Genomic DNA, 17631 nt, shown 5'->3' with positions numbered 1-17631 from the left:
TGGCTGCTTACTTGATTGATTGATTGATTGGTTCATGGATTGACTGACATGTTGTATGTAGGTTGGCTCCACCCCAACCTGCAGAGACAGTCCCTCTCAACCTCTGCCAGCCCGTTGCCATGGATACAGGTAAACAATATTCATTCATCATGATCCAAATATAAGATTATTTAATTACAGCTATTAATGATAATGAAGATGGTTAATGATGAAAATGGATAGGGAAGCTGAATACTGTATATATTTTGTCCGTGTGCATGCGTGTCTGTGTGTTGCGTTCATTAGCCACACCTGTTTCTAGGCAGATAAATATTTATAAGAAAACAACAGGCATCTGTGTAACAGTTGCTCTTCACAATCACTGATTGGTACCTCACAGCTTGTCACAGACAGAAAATGTTGCTGACAAACCTCTAGCAAACCTGTACTAATGTTGCTTTCTAACAAATCGGTACACTTTAACCTGTACTACACTTCTGTTAGCACATTCCTCTCACAATATTTCAAACACAGCTGTCATTTTGTTTATTTAGTGAGTGTCTCTGTGTGTGTCTGTATGTGTATGTGTTTTGAATCAGTAATAAGTTACAGGAATCAACTTCATCATATTACAATTTCAGTCTTATTGATTAAAGAATAGGCCCTTCGTTCGCAACATTGAGAGGAACAAACACCATTTATATTAACAAATTCATTTGAGAAAAACCCTGCAGGATTACCTCGTAGTCTATGTTAACAGTCAGAGAAAATCACTGTCCGTTTGAGCTTACAAACAAAGCAGGTTAAATTAATAGGTAAACGCATTATATCATGAAGTAGGAATAATAAAACAGAATAATATTTACATATGTGGCAGATGAAAAATCTCTGTGGCTGTATTGCTATGTCTGAACCACATGTACAGTATGACCTCTTTATCACAGACCTCTTTATCACATGGCAGTCTGAGAATACAGATTATTGGGAGTCTCTAAATTGCCCTCAAAATGTTTTCGAGAACAATGTTTTGTCGTAGCTAAGGGTGATCTACAGTGGGGAGAACAAGTATTTGATACACTGCCAATTTTGCAGGTTTTCCTACTTACAAAGCATGTAGAGGTCTGTAATTTTTATCATAGGTACTCTTCTACTGTGAATGACAAAATCAAAAACAAAAATCCAGAAAATCACATTGTATGATTTTTAAATAATTTATTTGAATTTTATTGCATGACATAAGTGTTTGATCACCTACCAACCAGTAAGAATTCCGGCTCTCACAGACCTGTTAGTTTTTTTTTAAGAAGCCCTCCTGTTCTCCACTCATTACCTGTATTAACTGCACCTGTTTGAACTTGTTACCTGTATAAAAGACACCTGTCCACACACTCAATCAAACAGACTCCAACCTCTCCACAATGGCCAAGACCAGAGAGCTGTGTAAGGACATCCGGGATAAAATTTTAGACCTGCACAAGGCTGGGATGGGCTACAGGACAATAGGCAAGCATCTTGGTGAGACTGCAACAACTGTTGGCGCAATTATTAGAAAATGGAAGAAGTTCAAGATGACGGTCAATCTCCCTCGGTCTGGGGCTCCATGCAAGATCTCACCTCATGGGGCATCAATGATCATGAGGAAGGTGAGGGATCAGCCCAGAACTACACGGCAGGACCTGGTCAATGACCTGAAGAGAGCTGGGACCACAGCCTCAAAGAAAACCATTAGTAACACACTACGCCGTCATGGATTAAAATCCTGCAGCGCACGCAAGGTCCCCCTGCTCAAACCAGTGCATGTCCAGGCCCGTCTGAAGTTTGCCTCCTCTGGATGATCCAGAGGAGGAATGGGAGAAGGTCATGTGGTCTGATGAGACAAAAATAGAGCTTTTTGGTCTAAACTCCACTCGCCGTGTTTGGAGGAAGAAGAAGGATGAGTACAACCCCAAGAACACCATCCCAACCATGAAGCATGGAGGTGGAAACATCATTCTTTGGGGATGCTTTTCTGCAAAGGGGACAGGACGACTGCACCGTATTGAGGGGAGGATGGATGGGGCCATGTATCGCAAGATCTTGGCCAACAACCTCCATCCCTCAGTAAGAGCATTGAAGATGTCTTCCAGCATGACAACGACCCGAAACACACAGCCAGGGCAACTAAGATGTGGCTCCGTAAGAAGCATCTCAAGGTCCTGGAGTGGTCTAGCTAGTCTCCAGACGTGAACTCAATAGACAATCTTTGGAGGGTGCTGAAAGTCCGTACTGCCCAGCGACAGCCCCAAAACCTGAAGGATCTGGAGAAGGTCTGTATGGAGGAGTGGGCCAAAATCCCTGCTGCAGTGTGTGCAAACCTGGTCAAGAACTACAGGCAATGTATGATCTCTAATTGCAAACAAAGGTTTCTGTACCAAATATTAAGTTCTGCAATAAAATGCAAATGAATTACTTAAAAATCATACAATGTTATTTTATGGATTTCTGTTTTAAATTCCATCATTCACAGTTGAAGAGTAGCTATGATAAAAATTACTTCTACATGCTTTGTAAGTGGGAAAATCTGCAAAATCGGCAGTGTATCAAATACTTGTTCTCCCCACTGTATCTCCATCATGGGAAGAGACTGCTGAGGGAGTCACTCCCATAGATTGACCATGGTCAGAAATATGCCTTGCTCGTATGTGACCACGTTCAATGTCCCACGATGCCTCTGTACAATGTCTGTCGTCTTCAAGGCTCGGCCAATGGGAGATACTGCTGCTCCAGGATCTACGTGAACCACCGCTGTTTCTCCGGGCCCTACCTAAACAAGGGTCGCATCGCTGAGCTGCCGCAGGCCGTGGGGCCGGGGAAATGCACTCTGGTCCTCAAAGAGGTAGGAGCATCAGCACACATCTATTCCTTACTCTGTGCACTACCTCGGGTCAGAACCTGTAGGGCACTTATGTAGCATGCTATCTGAGACTTAGAGTGCCCACATTCTTGTCATGACAAATGGAAGATGATGACGCCAGGGATGTTCTTTTCTACAGCGTTCAGGCACAGAAGTAATTTTGCAGTGTTTAAAATAGTGCTGCCTTGTGACGTTCAACGGGAAAAGTTGCGTCACAGTTTCCCTCGCAAAAACCAGAACATGGGCTTGTTAGGGACCCCGCAGAGGGTGGTTGATCAGAAACACTAACAGAAGACTCTGGAGGAGGTAAAGGCACATCCCTAATCAGGGGAATGGAGGGGGAGATCTAGTTTACCACCTGCGCTCTCAGCAGCAGCTTCAGTTTAATGTGAAGACCTGTCAGTCATTTCTGTTCACATGCACACGCGCGCACGCGTGCAAACACCCACCCACACACACACACAGTCACTGAGCAAAAAGTCTTTAATCCCCCCCCAGCCCCAGTGTGAGTGTGAATTTGTGCCCATTCTTATTTGAGTGTGTTTGCAAGTTGGAAGCAACGGATTTCAAAATGTATGTAAGGTCAGAAATACAGTCCTGATGTATAGTGTTTAATGGCTGTATAATAAAGTGAGATACCCAAAGATCAAACATACACTGCATTATAGAACATTAACATTAACAGTTGTATTATGGTTGTTGTAAGGATATGTAATCCACCAGTTTAACTGTCAATGTTAAGTTAAATATTTTAACAAATCATACAACCACTGCTAAACATTTTTAACTATATGGTGTATGTCTGTATGTATTCCTGTGTTTTGTTATTCTAATTAAAGAATATAATTGGAAAATGACAACAAATTTGCATATACGCTTCAGCATAATTTAATAAATGAAATTATCCTTGATCCAGGCATATTTCTAAGGTAAATCCTCCTCATGTTCCAAGAATCCCCCATAGTTATCCACATGGATGTTACATGTATTGACATCATTTCATATTTTCAATATATATTAATGAGATGGAGACTGTTTAGGAAAACAGTCCCCCCCCCCCCCCCATTTTATCATTTAAATGCGCTGCTCTAGAATTTAACAACACACAAATCCTTTACCAGCCAATTTTTTTGATTTGGCTCATCCGTTTCTGGAGTAATTTTAATCTTTCAACTGTACTGGATATCAACACCCACCTTTTCAAAGTTCACTTTTTCTTTTGTCTTAGTACACATAGAACATTATTTGTATTATTTAAAAAATATACAGGCAAGTGCTTAGTGCCTAAAAGTGTACCTGAAATGCTTATTGTTAAGGTTGGTGTGCATATGTTTTTGTTCAGCTAGTTTTTGTTTAGTTTTGTATCATTACCTCTATAAAAGAAGGAAGAAAAGTGTCACTATCTTAAGGATAGTGTGGTCAGTATGGTATTCAGTGGTCTTGTTACAGCAGGAAGTGTTAAGGCGTTGACCCATAACTGCTCTCCTGTGTCCCCATGCAGGTACTGAGCATGCTCATCAATGCGGCCTACAAGCCTGGACGTGTCCTGAGGGAACTACAGGAAGTAGAAGACCAACAGTGGGACTGCCACGAAGAGACCCTCAAAGCCAAGTGAGTACCACCTGGCCAGGCTAGACCGGGACATGTCTGGAAAGACCCAGGTTGAAACAACTACTTAGACCCATTTGACCAAGTCATAATAAGCAAGACAGCACTGCCCAAAACAGCCCATTGTATATTTACAGTGTGTCCTTCAGAGCTAAGAGTGTTATAGGAATAATATTAGGATAATACCATCTAGCTGACCATGTCGTTTCTCTGCTCTGCTTAGATATAAAGGGAAGACTTATCGTTCGTCCATCCGCATCGTGCGTCTGGCAGAGCAGATACCAGACTTCTGTCGTAAAGTGTGTGCGAAGCTGCAGTGCTGTCCCAATCTCTTCAGCCCTGTCCAAGTCACAGACAAGTGCCCAGAGAACTGCTCCATACAGACCAAGACCAAATACAGTGAGTGTCCGGAGGCCGCAGTGAATGCACGTGTGTTTAACTGTGGATTTCTAAATAACGGCCACTAAGATGAACCTATATGTTTGTAGGTTGGTGTGTGCGTGCACGAACAAATACAGTAATTTTCTTCAAGTGTGAGTTTGCTTGTCTGTTGAAAAAAAAAATTAAATAACACAAACAGCTAAATTCACACACAGTGACCATCTTGCTTAAAAGCCCTTTAAATAAATAGCCCAGCGCCTGTTTCAGAATTGAATGGTGTCGCGTGCTGTGTCCCTAGCGTATTACTACGGCAAGAAGAGGAAGCTGTCCAAGCCGTGCGGGGCGGAGGAGAGTCTGGAGGCCACACCCACCCGACGCAGAAAGAAGAGGAAGGCCATCTTCGTCCAGAAGAAACGGCGCTCGTCCACAGTGGACCTAACTCCTGCTGGATCGCCGCAGGTCAGGCGGAACTCTTTTAAATCAAAAGTTTCATGACCTCTTGGGTCACGTTAGCGTGTCGTTCGGTCAACCCCCACGTGAAGCTCTCGGGCCCCCTCCACTGGTGCACTGTGGATTTGCCCGTTCTCGCCCCTCCCTTTCCTGTACCACCCTCAGCTCCTTTGTCTTATTGATGTTGAGTCGCGTGAAACACCAGGGAGGGGTCATTTCAAGAAATGATCAAAGTCTTCGTAGTCACAATTCCCGGGTTTCTCTGAGGAACCAATTGCATTATCTGTGGACCTGTTGAGGGCAGTACACAAACTGGTGGAGGTCTAAAGGTTTCCGGGATGAGGGTGTGGATGTGAGCCAGCTTCAAAATGCATTTCCTGGCTGCAGTTATGAGGGCTGCAGTCATTTAGGCAGGTTGGCATTCTGGGCCGTAGCGGTCTCCTGGATCTGGTCAGGGAGAGGCGGGAAAATCTGTGAAAACGCCAACAGTGGATGTCATTGTAGCCAAGCTTAAACCCGTAACTATCCACCTACAGAACAGCGACGAAGACGACGACGAGGATTACCTGATGATGCAGTCGGGCAGCGAAGAGGGCACAGGCTCTGAGCCGCGCGACGACCGCACCGACACTTCCTCGGTGGAGACGGGCAGCACGCGGCCGCGTCGCGCCGTGACGTTGCGCAGGGCCACGCACACAGGCATAGTCACGGACGGCCTCGAGGTTCCTGACAACAGGAGGCGGAGCACTCGATCTCTGTCTTACAACCAGGGCAACAAGTACCACCCCCCCAAGAGGGAGGAGATGCAGGTGAGAGACAGAATCCCAGGCACCCGCAGACCCACGGGTAAAGGTCACACAACGTCGTTATTTATGATCCCTTCGACCGACTCTGATTGTCGTACGTTTTTTGGGAATGACCTCGCAGCACTTCAGACAGGACGTGCCGGTCTTCTGTGTAAACGAATGTCTCTCTGACGCTCCTCCAGGTGGAATGCGGTGAGGAGGAGGGCCGGCTGGTGTTGGAGAGGAACCCCCTGGAGTGGTCAGTGCAGGACGTGGTCACCTTCATCACCTCCACCGACTGCGCTGCTCTTGCCAGCATCTTTCAGGAGCAGGTACACACACTTTCACTGACCGTGCGCGCGCGCGCGCACACACACACACACACACACACACGTACAAACACACGCGGGTAGTCTCTGTCAGGGATTAGATGCTTCCGCGTGAACCTGCTAGGTGGCCCACCGTGTGGAAGTGTGGAGTAGACATGTAGAGCCATACGATACCACACCAGCGCGGGCTCGTCGGCTCTCTGCCGTTTCCCTCAAAACGTGTGAGGAAGGGGGGCTCCCGTGTGGCAGGGGAGTTGTTGTGTCATGGTTTCAGTTCCGCCGACAACGCTGGGAGCCCCACATGTTAGTGCCAACTGCCTCTGGGTGTCGGGTGAAGGGGTTGTCTTGCCTCATCACACTCCGTTGCGGTATTTAGCCGGTGATGGCTTTCCCCTCCACGCGCGTAGTTGCTGGCGTGTACTTCTTGGTTTAGAAGGCAGTGTGATTAGGAGCAGAGCGGCTAGATGCGATTTGACTCTCCCAAGCCTGCTGGGAGATGCTCTATGAGACTAGGTAATATGGACGGCAGGGACTTTGCGAGGGTAGTCACTGCCACGTCATTCTCACATCTGACTAATTTCCCTCAATAGTGACCGTATGCCTCTTTGCTTGCTTTTTAGTACTCTTCTTGATGAACATAGTGGTAGATGCTGTTAGTCATTGATGTTTTCTCCAGTGGCCTTCCACTCAACAGACTGGGTTGGTCAGTGCTACGAGAGAGCGTCTTAGGCCGCTGTGCTACAAGCGAAGAGCCTGGTTTTGATTCTCATACGAGGAAATACCATTTGAAATAAAACGATTTTAAAAAAAGTTAATAAACCGTCTTATTATTGACATCGCCATCTCCTCTCGCTCGCTCATCTTCTGTCTCTCTCTGTCTTCTTCTCTCTCCTCTGTTCTCTCTGTAGGACATAGATGGCCAAGCACTGCTACTGCTCACACTGCCCACAGTACAGGAGTGCATGGAGCTTAAGCTGGGTCCTGCCATCAAACTGTGCCACCAGATCGAGCGAGTCAAAGTGGCCTTCTACGCCCAGTATGCCAACTGAATCTTGGCACTCACCTGGCACTTCTATCCCGGAGCACACAGACTGGAAATGATCTGCCCGGTATGCCTTGAACCGAGGAAGAGGAGAGGAGACTGCTTCTTTTTTTTTTTTTTTTTTTTTTGCCAAAACCTGGATCACCTGAAGGCTTTGAGGGATTCTGGAATTGTGGACAACACAAAATGGGATTTCTGAACAAGTCTTTAATTCTGATCAGAGAATCAGTGTGATACTGTGAGCCACAAAGGATGTCTGATAATTAAAGTGACATCAGAGAAAGCGGGGTAGGAAATACCCATACATTACAACCAGCAGGCAGAGATGTTGGCTCAGGTTTCCACAGTGCTGTGTGGAAGGATCCATTGACTGTGAATACCTAAGTTCTGTAAATTTGAGTGAATCCATACAGAATAGAGATCTGTGAAGAAAATGATCCAAAGTGAGTATCGTTTTCTTAGAACATTTTGTTTTCACATATTTTCCATAATTTCCTATTTGAGACTGATTGCCCCGACAGTGTTTCAGATATGATCAAATGTCAATCAATATTTGTTCAATGCTTTCCCTCTTTTGATATATTTAAGTAAAATGTAGTTAATATATTTGATTAACAAAATTTGATTATTAACCTACAATAATATATTTGCAATATTTATTGTTTTCCTTATTTAATAGTTAATATATCTCAATTGGATTAAGAAAAATATATTTAAAGAGTTATTTTAGGCTTTTGAAATGTCCACCAAATATCAAATATATATTTAAGGACGTTGATGAGTTCTTCAAGTCAATAATAATTTTGTCTTATCTGTTTTTGCTTGGGCGCATACAAAGTATGGCCATGTCATTGTCTCGTTAACAGTTTGTAAATAGTCCTGAATTTACCCAAAATCCTTTTCACTTTAAGTTGTTTTAGCAATCATGTAAAATATGTTGTATCTATGCAAAATTCAGGGCAGATATTTTTGATAACTGTTGATAAGAAAATAAATTTGTACTGATTTTGTAATGGTGCCTTCCTGGTCTTTATAGAGGTGAGCAATATAACCAAGGTGTCTGAAGCTTGTAGAACCTCAGAGGAAGGCATTAAGTAAAATAACTTGTGTGTTAACCGTTCTATGACTGACAACATTGTGTGGTTGCAGGCTGTAGCTTGTATTTCCAAGACAATGGCATGTTTCTTAATGCAGTACATTGAGAACACACTGAAGACATGCATTAGATATTCAGCTGCGACTATTTCACAGCGGTACGACTAGTCTTGCTCCACCAATTTTATGTTACTGTACTGTTGAATTAATTCAATAGCACACACCAACTCTGACACTTTCTATTGAGTCGGTCTGAAAAGCGCTTTATTCAACTGCTACCTCACACGGTTGCCTGGCAACACAATTTCTAACGTCCACTTTGCATGATTTTCCTCGGCAGCAACTCAAAACAAAAGCGGATACATTCAGATTGAGGAGAGGTATACAAGCATTTAACTTGTTTAAATTAAAAATGTTTCCATTTCAGATCATCTCAACATCACAGACAACGAATCTCCCTCAAATGGATTTAAATCATATGATGTTCTATTCCCTTCTGTTCTCCTCTCCATATCCCTTTCCAGTTTTGTGTTAACCTACCTGGCAGGTAAGGGACTGGTCCCAGGTCAGTTGTTCCTGGTGCGATCTTGTCAACCTATTGCATTCAGAGGGGCATACGTCTATGTCGAGGCCCAGATTAGATGTGATAGACTGTACAGGCCTGGGAAGTCGAGAGAAGGAAGAACCCTAATGCTGTGTGGTTAACCAGCGTTCTTGGTTCTCACACACACACTACGACACTTCCATCTAGGCAGGCCTACATCTGGGTCATGACACCAAGACAATGGCGGCCTGGAAGATAATGTGAAGACATTTCCATCTCTATTTTGAGTTGTCTCTTTCCTGTCTACAGGTAAACATTAGACCAGGGACCTCCCAGGTAGATCAGCAGTCTGTAGCGCTTTGTTTTGCAGTCTGGTTCTGAGGGATTTCCTGGTCTGGCTGCACTGCATTGGCTCCCTGAGGCTGGTGGGCTGGGGCCTGTGTGTGCCCTCATGCGTTGACCTGAAAGAGTGGGTTTCAATTGGAAAAACATTCATTTTTAGAGTGGGGTTCTTCAGTAAAACACACCCTTAATGAACGAGCTGAAGCAAGGACATTCTCAAAGGAGACGCACGAACCGTGTAACTCAAATGAACGCCGGCTCACGTAAATTGGCTGTCTGCAAGGCTTATGGTAAATAAAACACTTGAGGACCCAGCAGTTTGGGTGGATGGATATGAAGTGGAACGGTGGGGGTGTGTCACCATTCACAAATGATTCACTTTAAGGTTTAGTTGCCTGTGTATAACATCACATCTCTGTGTACCAGCCAAACAATTTCCTCCCTATTCTTTATTATTCATAAGTCATCCGTAGTGCCCCTGGGACCAAATCACCATCTGCTCCTCGCCTATTTTCATATGCCTTTACAAAGTGAAGGATGCATCTGAAATGGGAAACACAGTGACAGAGATTCATTGAGGGATACAATATGGATCTATGAGTCTGAAATATAATGAATTCACTGATGTTATCATCGGACGGGTGAAATGATAAACATTGAAATAAATTACTCCTTTGAAAAAGAATGATCAGTGATGCACAATGGGAGTGTTCGAGGGGGAGGGAAATATGTGTGTGTTGGGGGGGGGGGGGGGGTGCTTGTGCAGGGAAGGTGAAATAAAGATACCAATTAATTGGTTGGATTTGAATTTCATCACTTGTCGTTAGGGTCTCATACTCATTCACCTTCAATTAGGGCGATTAAAGGATGGGGAGTGGAAAGTGAGAAGCCAATCTGAGCCTAAGTGCAACCACAAAATGAAATCATCATAAAAAAAAGGCACAATGTTACCATAAATAAAATGTGATCAATAGGTTTTGTAACAGTGTCTTCTTCAGATTAATTCCACAAAAATTGTATATTCATTCAATTATAAGGTGGGGCATCAGAATTGTCAAATACGTATTTATTCAAAATGTTGCGTCCAATTATGCCTGTGATTTCCTTTATCAGTTACGAACGCGTTCCTGTTTGTGAACCTAAAAAATCGTGGCTGTAGCCAAAGCTATTGTAGCAAGGAGTAGAAAAAAAATAATTGGGGCAAAATAAAACATCACTTTATTCTGATAAATATCAAATGTTTCCTCAGCTTTAAGAGCAACATGGAAGCTGAGTCGGAACAACCTAACAGACAGAAGTCCAGGAGGTTTTAACTCAATACAGTGGGACAGAGGAGCAGTCAAGAGGAGTGTAAGCTCTTTACAAAAAGGGGCTACTCCAAATAAACAGACAGAATAGGGATCTGCATGACTTGTATCTGCCTAGGGCTGTGTTTAACTAAGCCTTTTGGGGTGGTACGTTATGAAGTTGTTTGTCCTCTTTATACAGGTGTAATTCTCAGGTTCTGTTAAAGTGATATTATTGTGTATTTTCCTGTTGTTCTGTTAATGGCATGGTTTTCTGGTTGTTTTGTTAATGGGATTTGTTTCCCTATTAGGTTAAATGCATGCTATTCCTGATATTCAGTTAATGGCATGCTTTTTAGGAGGTTTTGTTAACGGGATATTATCCCTGTTGTTTGTTCTGTTGAAAGGATGTTGTTCCTGCTGTTATGTTAAAGGGACGTTATTGTGTAGCATGTTGAATCCTCCCTCGGGGGGACGGTATGTCAGTAGTAATGTGAGATGGGAGGTCTTTGGAGGGTTTCTGTCCATCTCTCTAAGGTGGGAGTGGTTTGCGATTCAAAGCCCTACGCTGTGTCAGTGAAATTCAAACCCTGGCAGTGTGGGAGCTGACATGACATTTCTGAGCCTCTTCTCTCCTCATCTCTTCCTCTCCTTTACCTCATCCCCCTCTTCCATGCTTCCTTGTTATCCTATGTCCCTCCCAGGCTCCTCACTATTCTATTCTATTGGAATAATCAGACCAGATGTATTCCAGTTATCATGCTCCATTTATGTGGGTGCGCGCGTGTGTGCATCTGTGTGTGCACGCTTCCGCGTATCCATTCTGTGTCAAACGTCTGATTTCTCTAATGAAACACTGACATTGCTTTGAGCCAATCAAAAAAGAAATCTGTGAGTGCATGCACATGTACTTAAGTTACATGCGCCCTTGAATGTAAAGGTTGCGGGTTGTTTTTTTTCATAAATGCTTACTCATTTCCGTCTTTTCGATCTCTCTCAGTTCTCTCTGGACGACTCTCTAAGCTATTTGCAAGCCTTGCTACAAAGGCCACAGAACTATAGTCACAGTGGAAGAATCTGCTGCTCTCTTTGCACCTTAAGGGTGTGTGTGTGTGTGTGTGTGTGTGTGTGTGTGCGTGTGTGCGCGTGTGCGCGTGTGCGCGCGTTTGTTTGCCTGTGTGCGTGTGTGTGTGCGTGTTTGTTCGCCTGTTTGTGTGTGTGTGCAAACACCAGGTTAGCAGCAGTAGTAGGTCGACCACATCCCTTGTACTGCAGATACACAGAGAGAGGAGCCCCTCTATCTGTGGTTTTACAGGGGCTCTGCCGTGCCGGGCTTAATATGAAACCAGGTCATTTCATACATGTGTTGTGAATGGGGGATGTGTTTATGTGTCTACTATTTTGTGTGTATGTGGTAGAGTGTGTGTGTGTGTGTGTGTGTGTGTGTGTGTGTGTGTGTAGTGGGGGTGGGGTGGGGTACTAGTGAGGAGAATGTGCAGAGGAATTTCTCTGGATTCTTACAGCAGCTGGTTGGCTGCTGGGCTGGTTTCCATGGCAACGTGCGTAAAAAGAGTACAGTCTGGCTCCCCGAGTCCCGTATCTCTGAGAGGTACAAAGGAACTACACTTTGGAATCACACACTCCCCTCCCATCTCTCTCTGTCTCTCTCTGCTCTTTATCTTTCTTTCTCTCTGTCAGCCATCCTCCCATCCTCCCATCCTCCCATCCCCTCTCCTTGTGTCGATAAATATATTGCAGCTCGAACGTACTTCTGTTCGCCACCTTGCACACTAGGGATAATTCCTCTGCCCATTCGAACACTCAGAGATTTGCACAGATAAAAGGGATGCCCCATAAATAGGTTAATTAATTTGTGTAGTTGGCGTGAGGCTTTAGTTGAGATATTATAACGATAGCGTTTATTAATACATGAAAAATTCAATGGATAATTAAACAGGAAAAGGGTCGAGGAGTTTTATGCAGATCTTGTCAGTTAAAAGAGTCCATCAAAATGCAAATGTAATGTATCTCTGGCACACTTATTAATTCAGCTGGAAATTAAAGCAGGAAAATGAGAAAGGAGTTATAATGGTTAAACCATACATATAAAACCTGCTTTGAGTGTATGGGGGTAAACACACCTGGTTCACAATCATTAGGAAACATTTGTTTAGTCCACCAAAAAATATCCCCCTGGTTGTAGCCCAATCCCGATAATGAGAGAAAGACAAAGAGAGACAGAGAAAGAGAGATAGAGAACCAGATTAAAAATTAAAACATTAATATGCTTTCCATTTTTCACAGGAAAAGGACTTCCTGTGAACATGCAAATTGATGCTTGAATTCAAATGGATGGGATTGGACTGAAACTGAATGCCGTAAAAAGAAATTGGATTAGTTTAAGATGTTTTTTCCGAGCATCCAAGGAAATAAAAAATAAAAAAAGTTATTAATAAATGAGAGCGCCTGGAAATGATAGGTCAACAGTGAACAGGAATTCTCCATAAATAATGCTACTGCACATAGGAGCAAGTCATGTGGAAGTAATAAAGAAAAATATTACATTTTGATACGTTTTCATATCAGTATAATGACAGGGCCGAAGGATGTCTAGGAAGGACTTGGTCCTGATTCAGAGACTGGGCTGAAGAGGGGGAGACCACTAGCTTGGCGTTAGACAGAAATGCCTGAACACCAGACTACAAGGCACCACCTCTGATGGATCGCAAGTCATTTCTACCAGTCTTCGAATAGCCTACTTTCATGTGTTTGTCAGAATTTAAAAAAATAATGTAAATCTATCTACAAACGGATATTTACACCCCCGTTTTACTCTCACTTCACACCCACAGGCTTTACATATTTCCTTGCAGATATTAAGCATTGTGAATTATGTATCGTGGGTACGGCACACACATTTTAGGGCAATAGTCAAGTGTCGCCATCTAGTGGAGGATGATCAGCATCCAATTAATTAATGGAATTGCAGGTGGGCAGTGGGCAAGTGGGTGCATGGGAGACAGAGAGATGATCACTCATGTCCTAATGACCTTTTAATTCTGACCCTTCCCTGGGACACTACATCCCCCTGAGCCTGACTAATGTGGTGGTTTACAGTGGCTGAAGCCCTGGGGCCAAGCCTGGAGAGGGAAACGTAAATATACATACTGTACGTATTATTTTATTGTAACTGCCAAATGAAAAAGAAATAAAATGAATGAATTTGCCAGTGAGAACTGGTTTGCACTTACTTAAATGGCTTTCCCTTACAGACAAAATAAAATACATTGGAAAATGAATGAAGTACATCTTCAACAGGAAATGTTTAACAATAACACAAGAAACAGAAATATATTTAGTACAGGACTTTATTCAGTGCAGTACTACATTCATTACAGAGCCATACTGCAAATGTACTGCAAATGCAGTACAAATGGCAATACTAAATATGCAATTAAGGCAAATGGAGGAGGTAAGAAAATGTACAAGTGTTAAGTATAGTGTTAAGTATTAAGTATAAGTACAGTGTATAGTGTTAAGTATAGTGTTAAGTATTAAGTATAAGTACAGTGTATAGTGTTAAGTATAGTGTATGTGTATAGTGTATGTTACAAGTGGGATAATAATGGTGCAGGTACAAATGGCAATTCTAAATGGCATTCTAGATGTGCATTTGAGGCAAATTGAAGGAGTAAGGTAGCATGTGCAACTGGGATGCAGAGATACAGTATCTCACAAAAGTGAACTTTGGTAAACTTCATTGAGTTCTCAAGAAATGTAGAGAGTGGTGGAGGACCTGGATGTCTGCAGAGGAGACGGTCAAGTTTGTGGCCATGGCCAATGATGACCAGATCCGTTACAACAAGGAGATGAAGGGTTACAGTGGATATAAAAAGTCTACACAGCCCTGTTAAAATGCCAGGTTTTTGTGATGTAAAAGAATGAGACAAAGATAAATCATGTCAGAACTTTTTCCACTCTTAATGTGACCTATAATGTTAACAATTCAATTTTTTTATTTTTTTTAATATAAACCTGGTTGCATAAGTGTGCACACCCTCTTATAACTGGGGATGTGGCTGTGTTCAGAATTAATCAATCACATTAAAACTCATGTTAAATAGAAGTCATTACACACCTGCCATTATTTAAAGTGACTCTGATTAATCACAAATACATTTCAGCTATTCTAGTAGGGTTTTCCTGACATTTTCTTAGTTGCATCTCAGAGCAAAAGCCATGGTCCGCAGAGAGCTTCCAAAACATCAGAGGGCTCTCATTGTTGAAAAATATCAGTCAGGAGAAGAGTACAAAAGAATTTCCAAAGCATTAGATATATCATGGAACACAGTGAAGACAGTTATCATCAAGTGGAGAAAATATGGTACAAATGAGACAATACCAAGAACTGGACATCCCTCCAAAATTGTTGAAAAGACAAGAAGAAAACTGGTCAGGGAGGCTTCCAAGAGGCCTACAGCAACATCAAAGGAACTGCAGGAATTTCTGGCAAGTACTGGCGGTGTGCTACATGTGACAACAATCTCCTGTATTCTTCATATTAATGGTCTATGGGTTTTCTTACAAAGAAAAACATCCAAGCCCGGCTGAAGTTTGCAGAAACAAACATGAAGTCCCCCAAAAGCATGTGGGAAAATGTGTTATGGTTTGATGAAACCAATGTGGCCTTTGTGGCCAGAATTCCAAAAGGTATGTTTGGCACAAAAACAACACTACACATCACCCAAAGAACACCATACCCACAGTGAAGCATGGTGGTGGCAGCATCATGCTTTGGGCTGCTTTTCTTCAGCTGGAATCGGGGCCTTAGTCAGGGTGGAGGGAATTATGAACAGTTCCAAATACCAGGCAATTTTGGCACAAAACCTTCAGGCGTCCATTAGAAAGCTGAAGATGAAGAGGAAGTTCACCTTTCAGTAAGACAACGACCCAAAGCACACATCCAAATCGACAAAAGCATGGCTTAACCAGAAGAAGATTAACATTTTGGAATGGCCCAGCCAGAGCCCTGACCTGAATCCAATTGAACATCTGTGGGGTGATCTGAAGATCGCTGTGCACAGGATATGTCCTTGCAATCTGACTAATTTAGAGCATTTTTGCAAAGAAGAGTGGGCAAATATTGCCACAATAAGATGTGCCATGCTAATAGACTCCTACCCAAAAAGACTGCGTGCTGTAATAAAATCAAAAGGTGCTTCAACAAAGTATTACTTTAAGGGTGCAACCAGGTTATTGTGATTTATTTTATTTATTTTTTCTAACATTTCAGTTTGTTTTTCAATAGAATTTTTCATGTTATAGGTCTTTCTCTCCCTGCCAAAGGGAACCAACGGCAGGGAGAGAAAAAAGGAACCCAATGCCCCCAAGAGGCCACCATCTGAGTTCTTTGCATTCTGCGCGGACCATCGTGTGAAAAACAGCTGGGTTTGTTGTGGGGGAAGCAGATTCCCAAAGACGAGCAACCAAATCAGGTGAAGGCTGCGAAGCAGAAGACAACTGCCAACAATTGCTAACAACTGCTAACAAACGCTAACAATTACACCTGCGCTTTATCTTACGGCTCTTCATCACCATGAGCATGACTGGCGAAGAAGGACTTACGCACGAACATCTTTCCTAAAGGAAAGATTTTATATAACCAAGATCACTGCCTGCCTGCCTGGCTTCACATCACAACACGTCATTGTGATCACACAATGGTGAATTCTTCAAAATCGTTGCTTTGCAATTCATTTATTTTTAACAGCTAACTACATTCAATCCATGTGTAAAGAAAGGCAGCAAGGTCATGCCGAGTTCATGACCTCAGTGTCCTCAATTGTAGATAAGGGGCTGGTTGGGGGCGGGCACCACACTCTACAGTGTTTGTGATGGTCAGTGCTGCTGTTTTCATATTAATGCAGACACTCACAACACTCTCAATTGCGCAGCTGTAGATATTTTTGATGATCTGGGGGCCCATGTTTAATCTCTATTTCAGGACTGGAGACCAGGCCTAAAAATTTACCAAAAGATAAGTTTTTTGGTTAAAATTAGTAACATCTCTTTACTACCATTAGGCTCCACAAACACTTTTTTCAGGCTCTGAATCTTCATCATGATCAATGTTGCTATCCAATTATGAACAGGTCCATTTAGTGTAGGATAGACTCCGACCAGAGATATTCAGACAGATACACATCGAATCCATCCATCCTACCTGCCTGTGCACACTCCTGTAATACCAGTAAACCCCTCAGGAGGTCAGAACTGAATCCTTAATTGTTCTGCAGTATCCCATGACATGCACTGTAAACCAATGACTTTTCAAAACTAGAATCCAAATGTGAAACAATAATAAATTGCTCATTGCTTTTGCTCATTTGGTAGAAAAAATGGGTTTGGATAAGTTTTACTCTCAAATTCATATATGTATGCGGGCAAGGACTGACTATCTAGTTTTTAACAGTTTTGAGACTATACCATATTTGAAGATATTTACATAGTTTACAAACATTATGGTTCAGATGGAGTATGACTAGGGTTCAACCATTAATTCACTTGTATTTCTGGTCTTACATAGTTAAGAATGTAGATGAACGCATGTAGCATTTACAACCACGTTTCCAAAAAAGTTGGGACACTGCATAAAATGTAAATAAAAACAGAACGCAATGATGTGGAAATCATTTAAACCCTGTATTCAATAGAAAATAGAATTAATAGACAACATATCAAATGTTGAAACTGAGAAATGTTATTGTTTCTAGAAAAATATATGCCCTCTTCAAATTTGATGCCGGCAACACGTTTCAGAAAAGTTGGGATAGAGGCAACAAAAGACTGGAAAGGTGTAATGCTAAAAAATGAAACCAGGTGGAATATCACACAACT

At 42.6% G+C, this 17631-nt stretch overlaps 1 protein-coding gene across 4 annotated transcripts in view; it reads left to right on the top strand.

The window, feature by feature from the left end:
• sfmbt2 (Scm like with four mbt domains 2) overlaps positions 1–8480 on the top strand; it is a 35766-nt gene extending 27286 nt beyond the window's left edge. For 2 of the 4 annotated variants that reach the window (XM_010901316.5, XM_010901315.5), the window contains 9 exons: positions 62–129; positions 2715–2854; positions 4374–4483; positions 4704–4879; positions 4969–5013; positions 5160–5320; positions 5848–6120; positions 6300–6428; positions 7334–8480. In XM_010901316.5, coding sequence (XP_010899618.3) covers positions 62–129; positions 2715–2854; positions 4374–4483; positions 4704–4879; positions 4969–5013; positions 5160–5320; positions 5848–6120; positions 6300–6428; positions 7334–7474 — 1243 coding nt within the window. In that variant the 3' untranslated portion in view covers positions 7475–8480. The remainder of the gene's footprint in view (positions 1–61; positions 130–2714; positions 2855–4373; positions 4484–4703; positions 4880–4968; positions 5014–5159; positions 5321–5847; positions 6121–6299; positions 6429–7333) is intronic. The other 2 variants (XM_010901319.5, XM_010901317.5) reach the window with 1 other exon arrangement.
• Positions 8481–17631: the final 9151 nt, after the last annotated feature.

This window comes from Esox lucius, chromosome 23, assembly GCF_011004845.1.
Source record: "Esox lucius isolate fEsoLuc1 chromosome 23, fEsoLuc1.pri, whole genome shotgun sequence".
NCBI lineage: Eukaryota > Metazoa > Chordata > Actinopteri > Esociformes > Esocidae > Esox > Esox lucius.
This window is presented reverse-complemented; position numbering and strand designations above follow the sequence as displayed.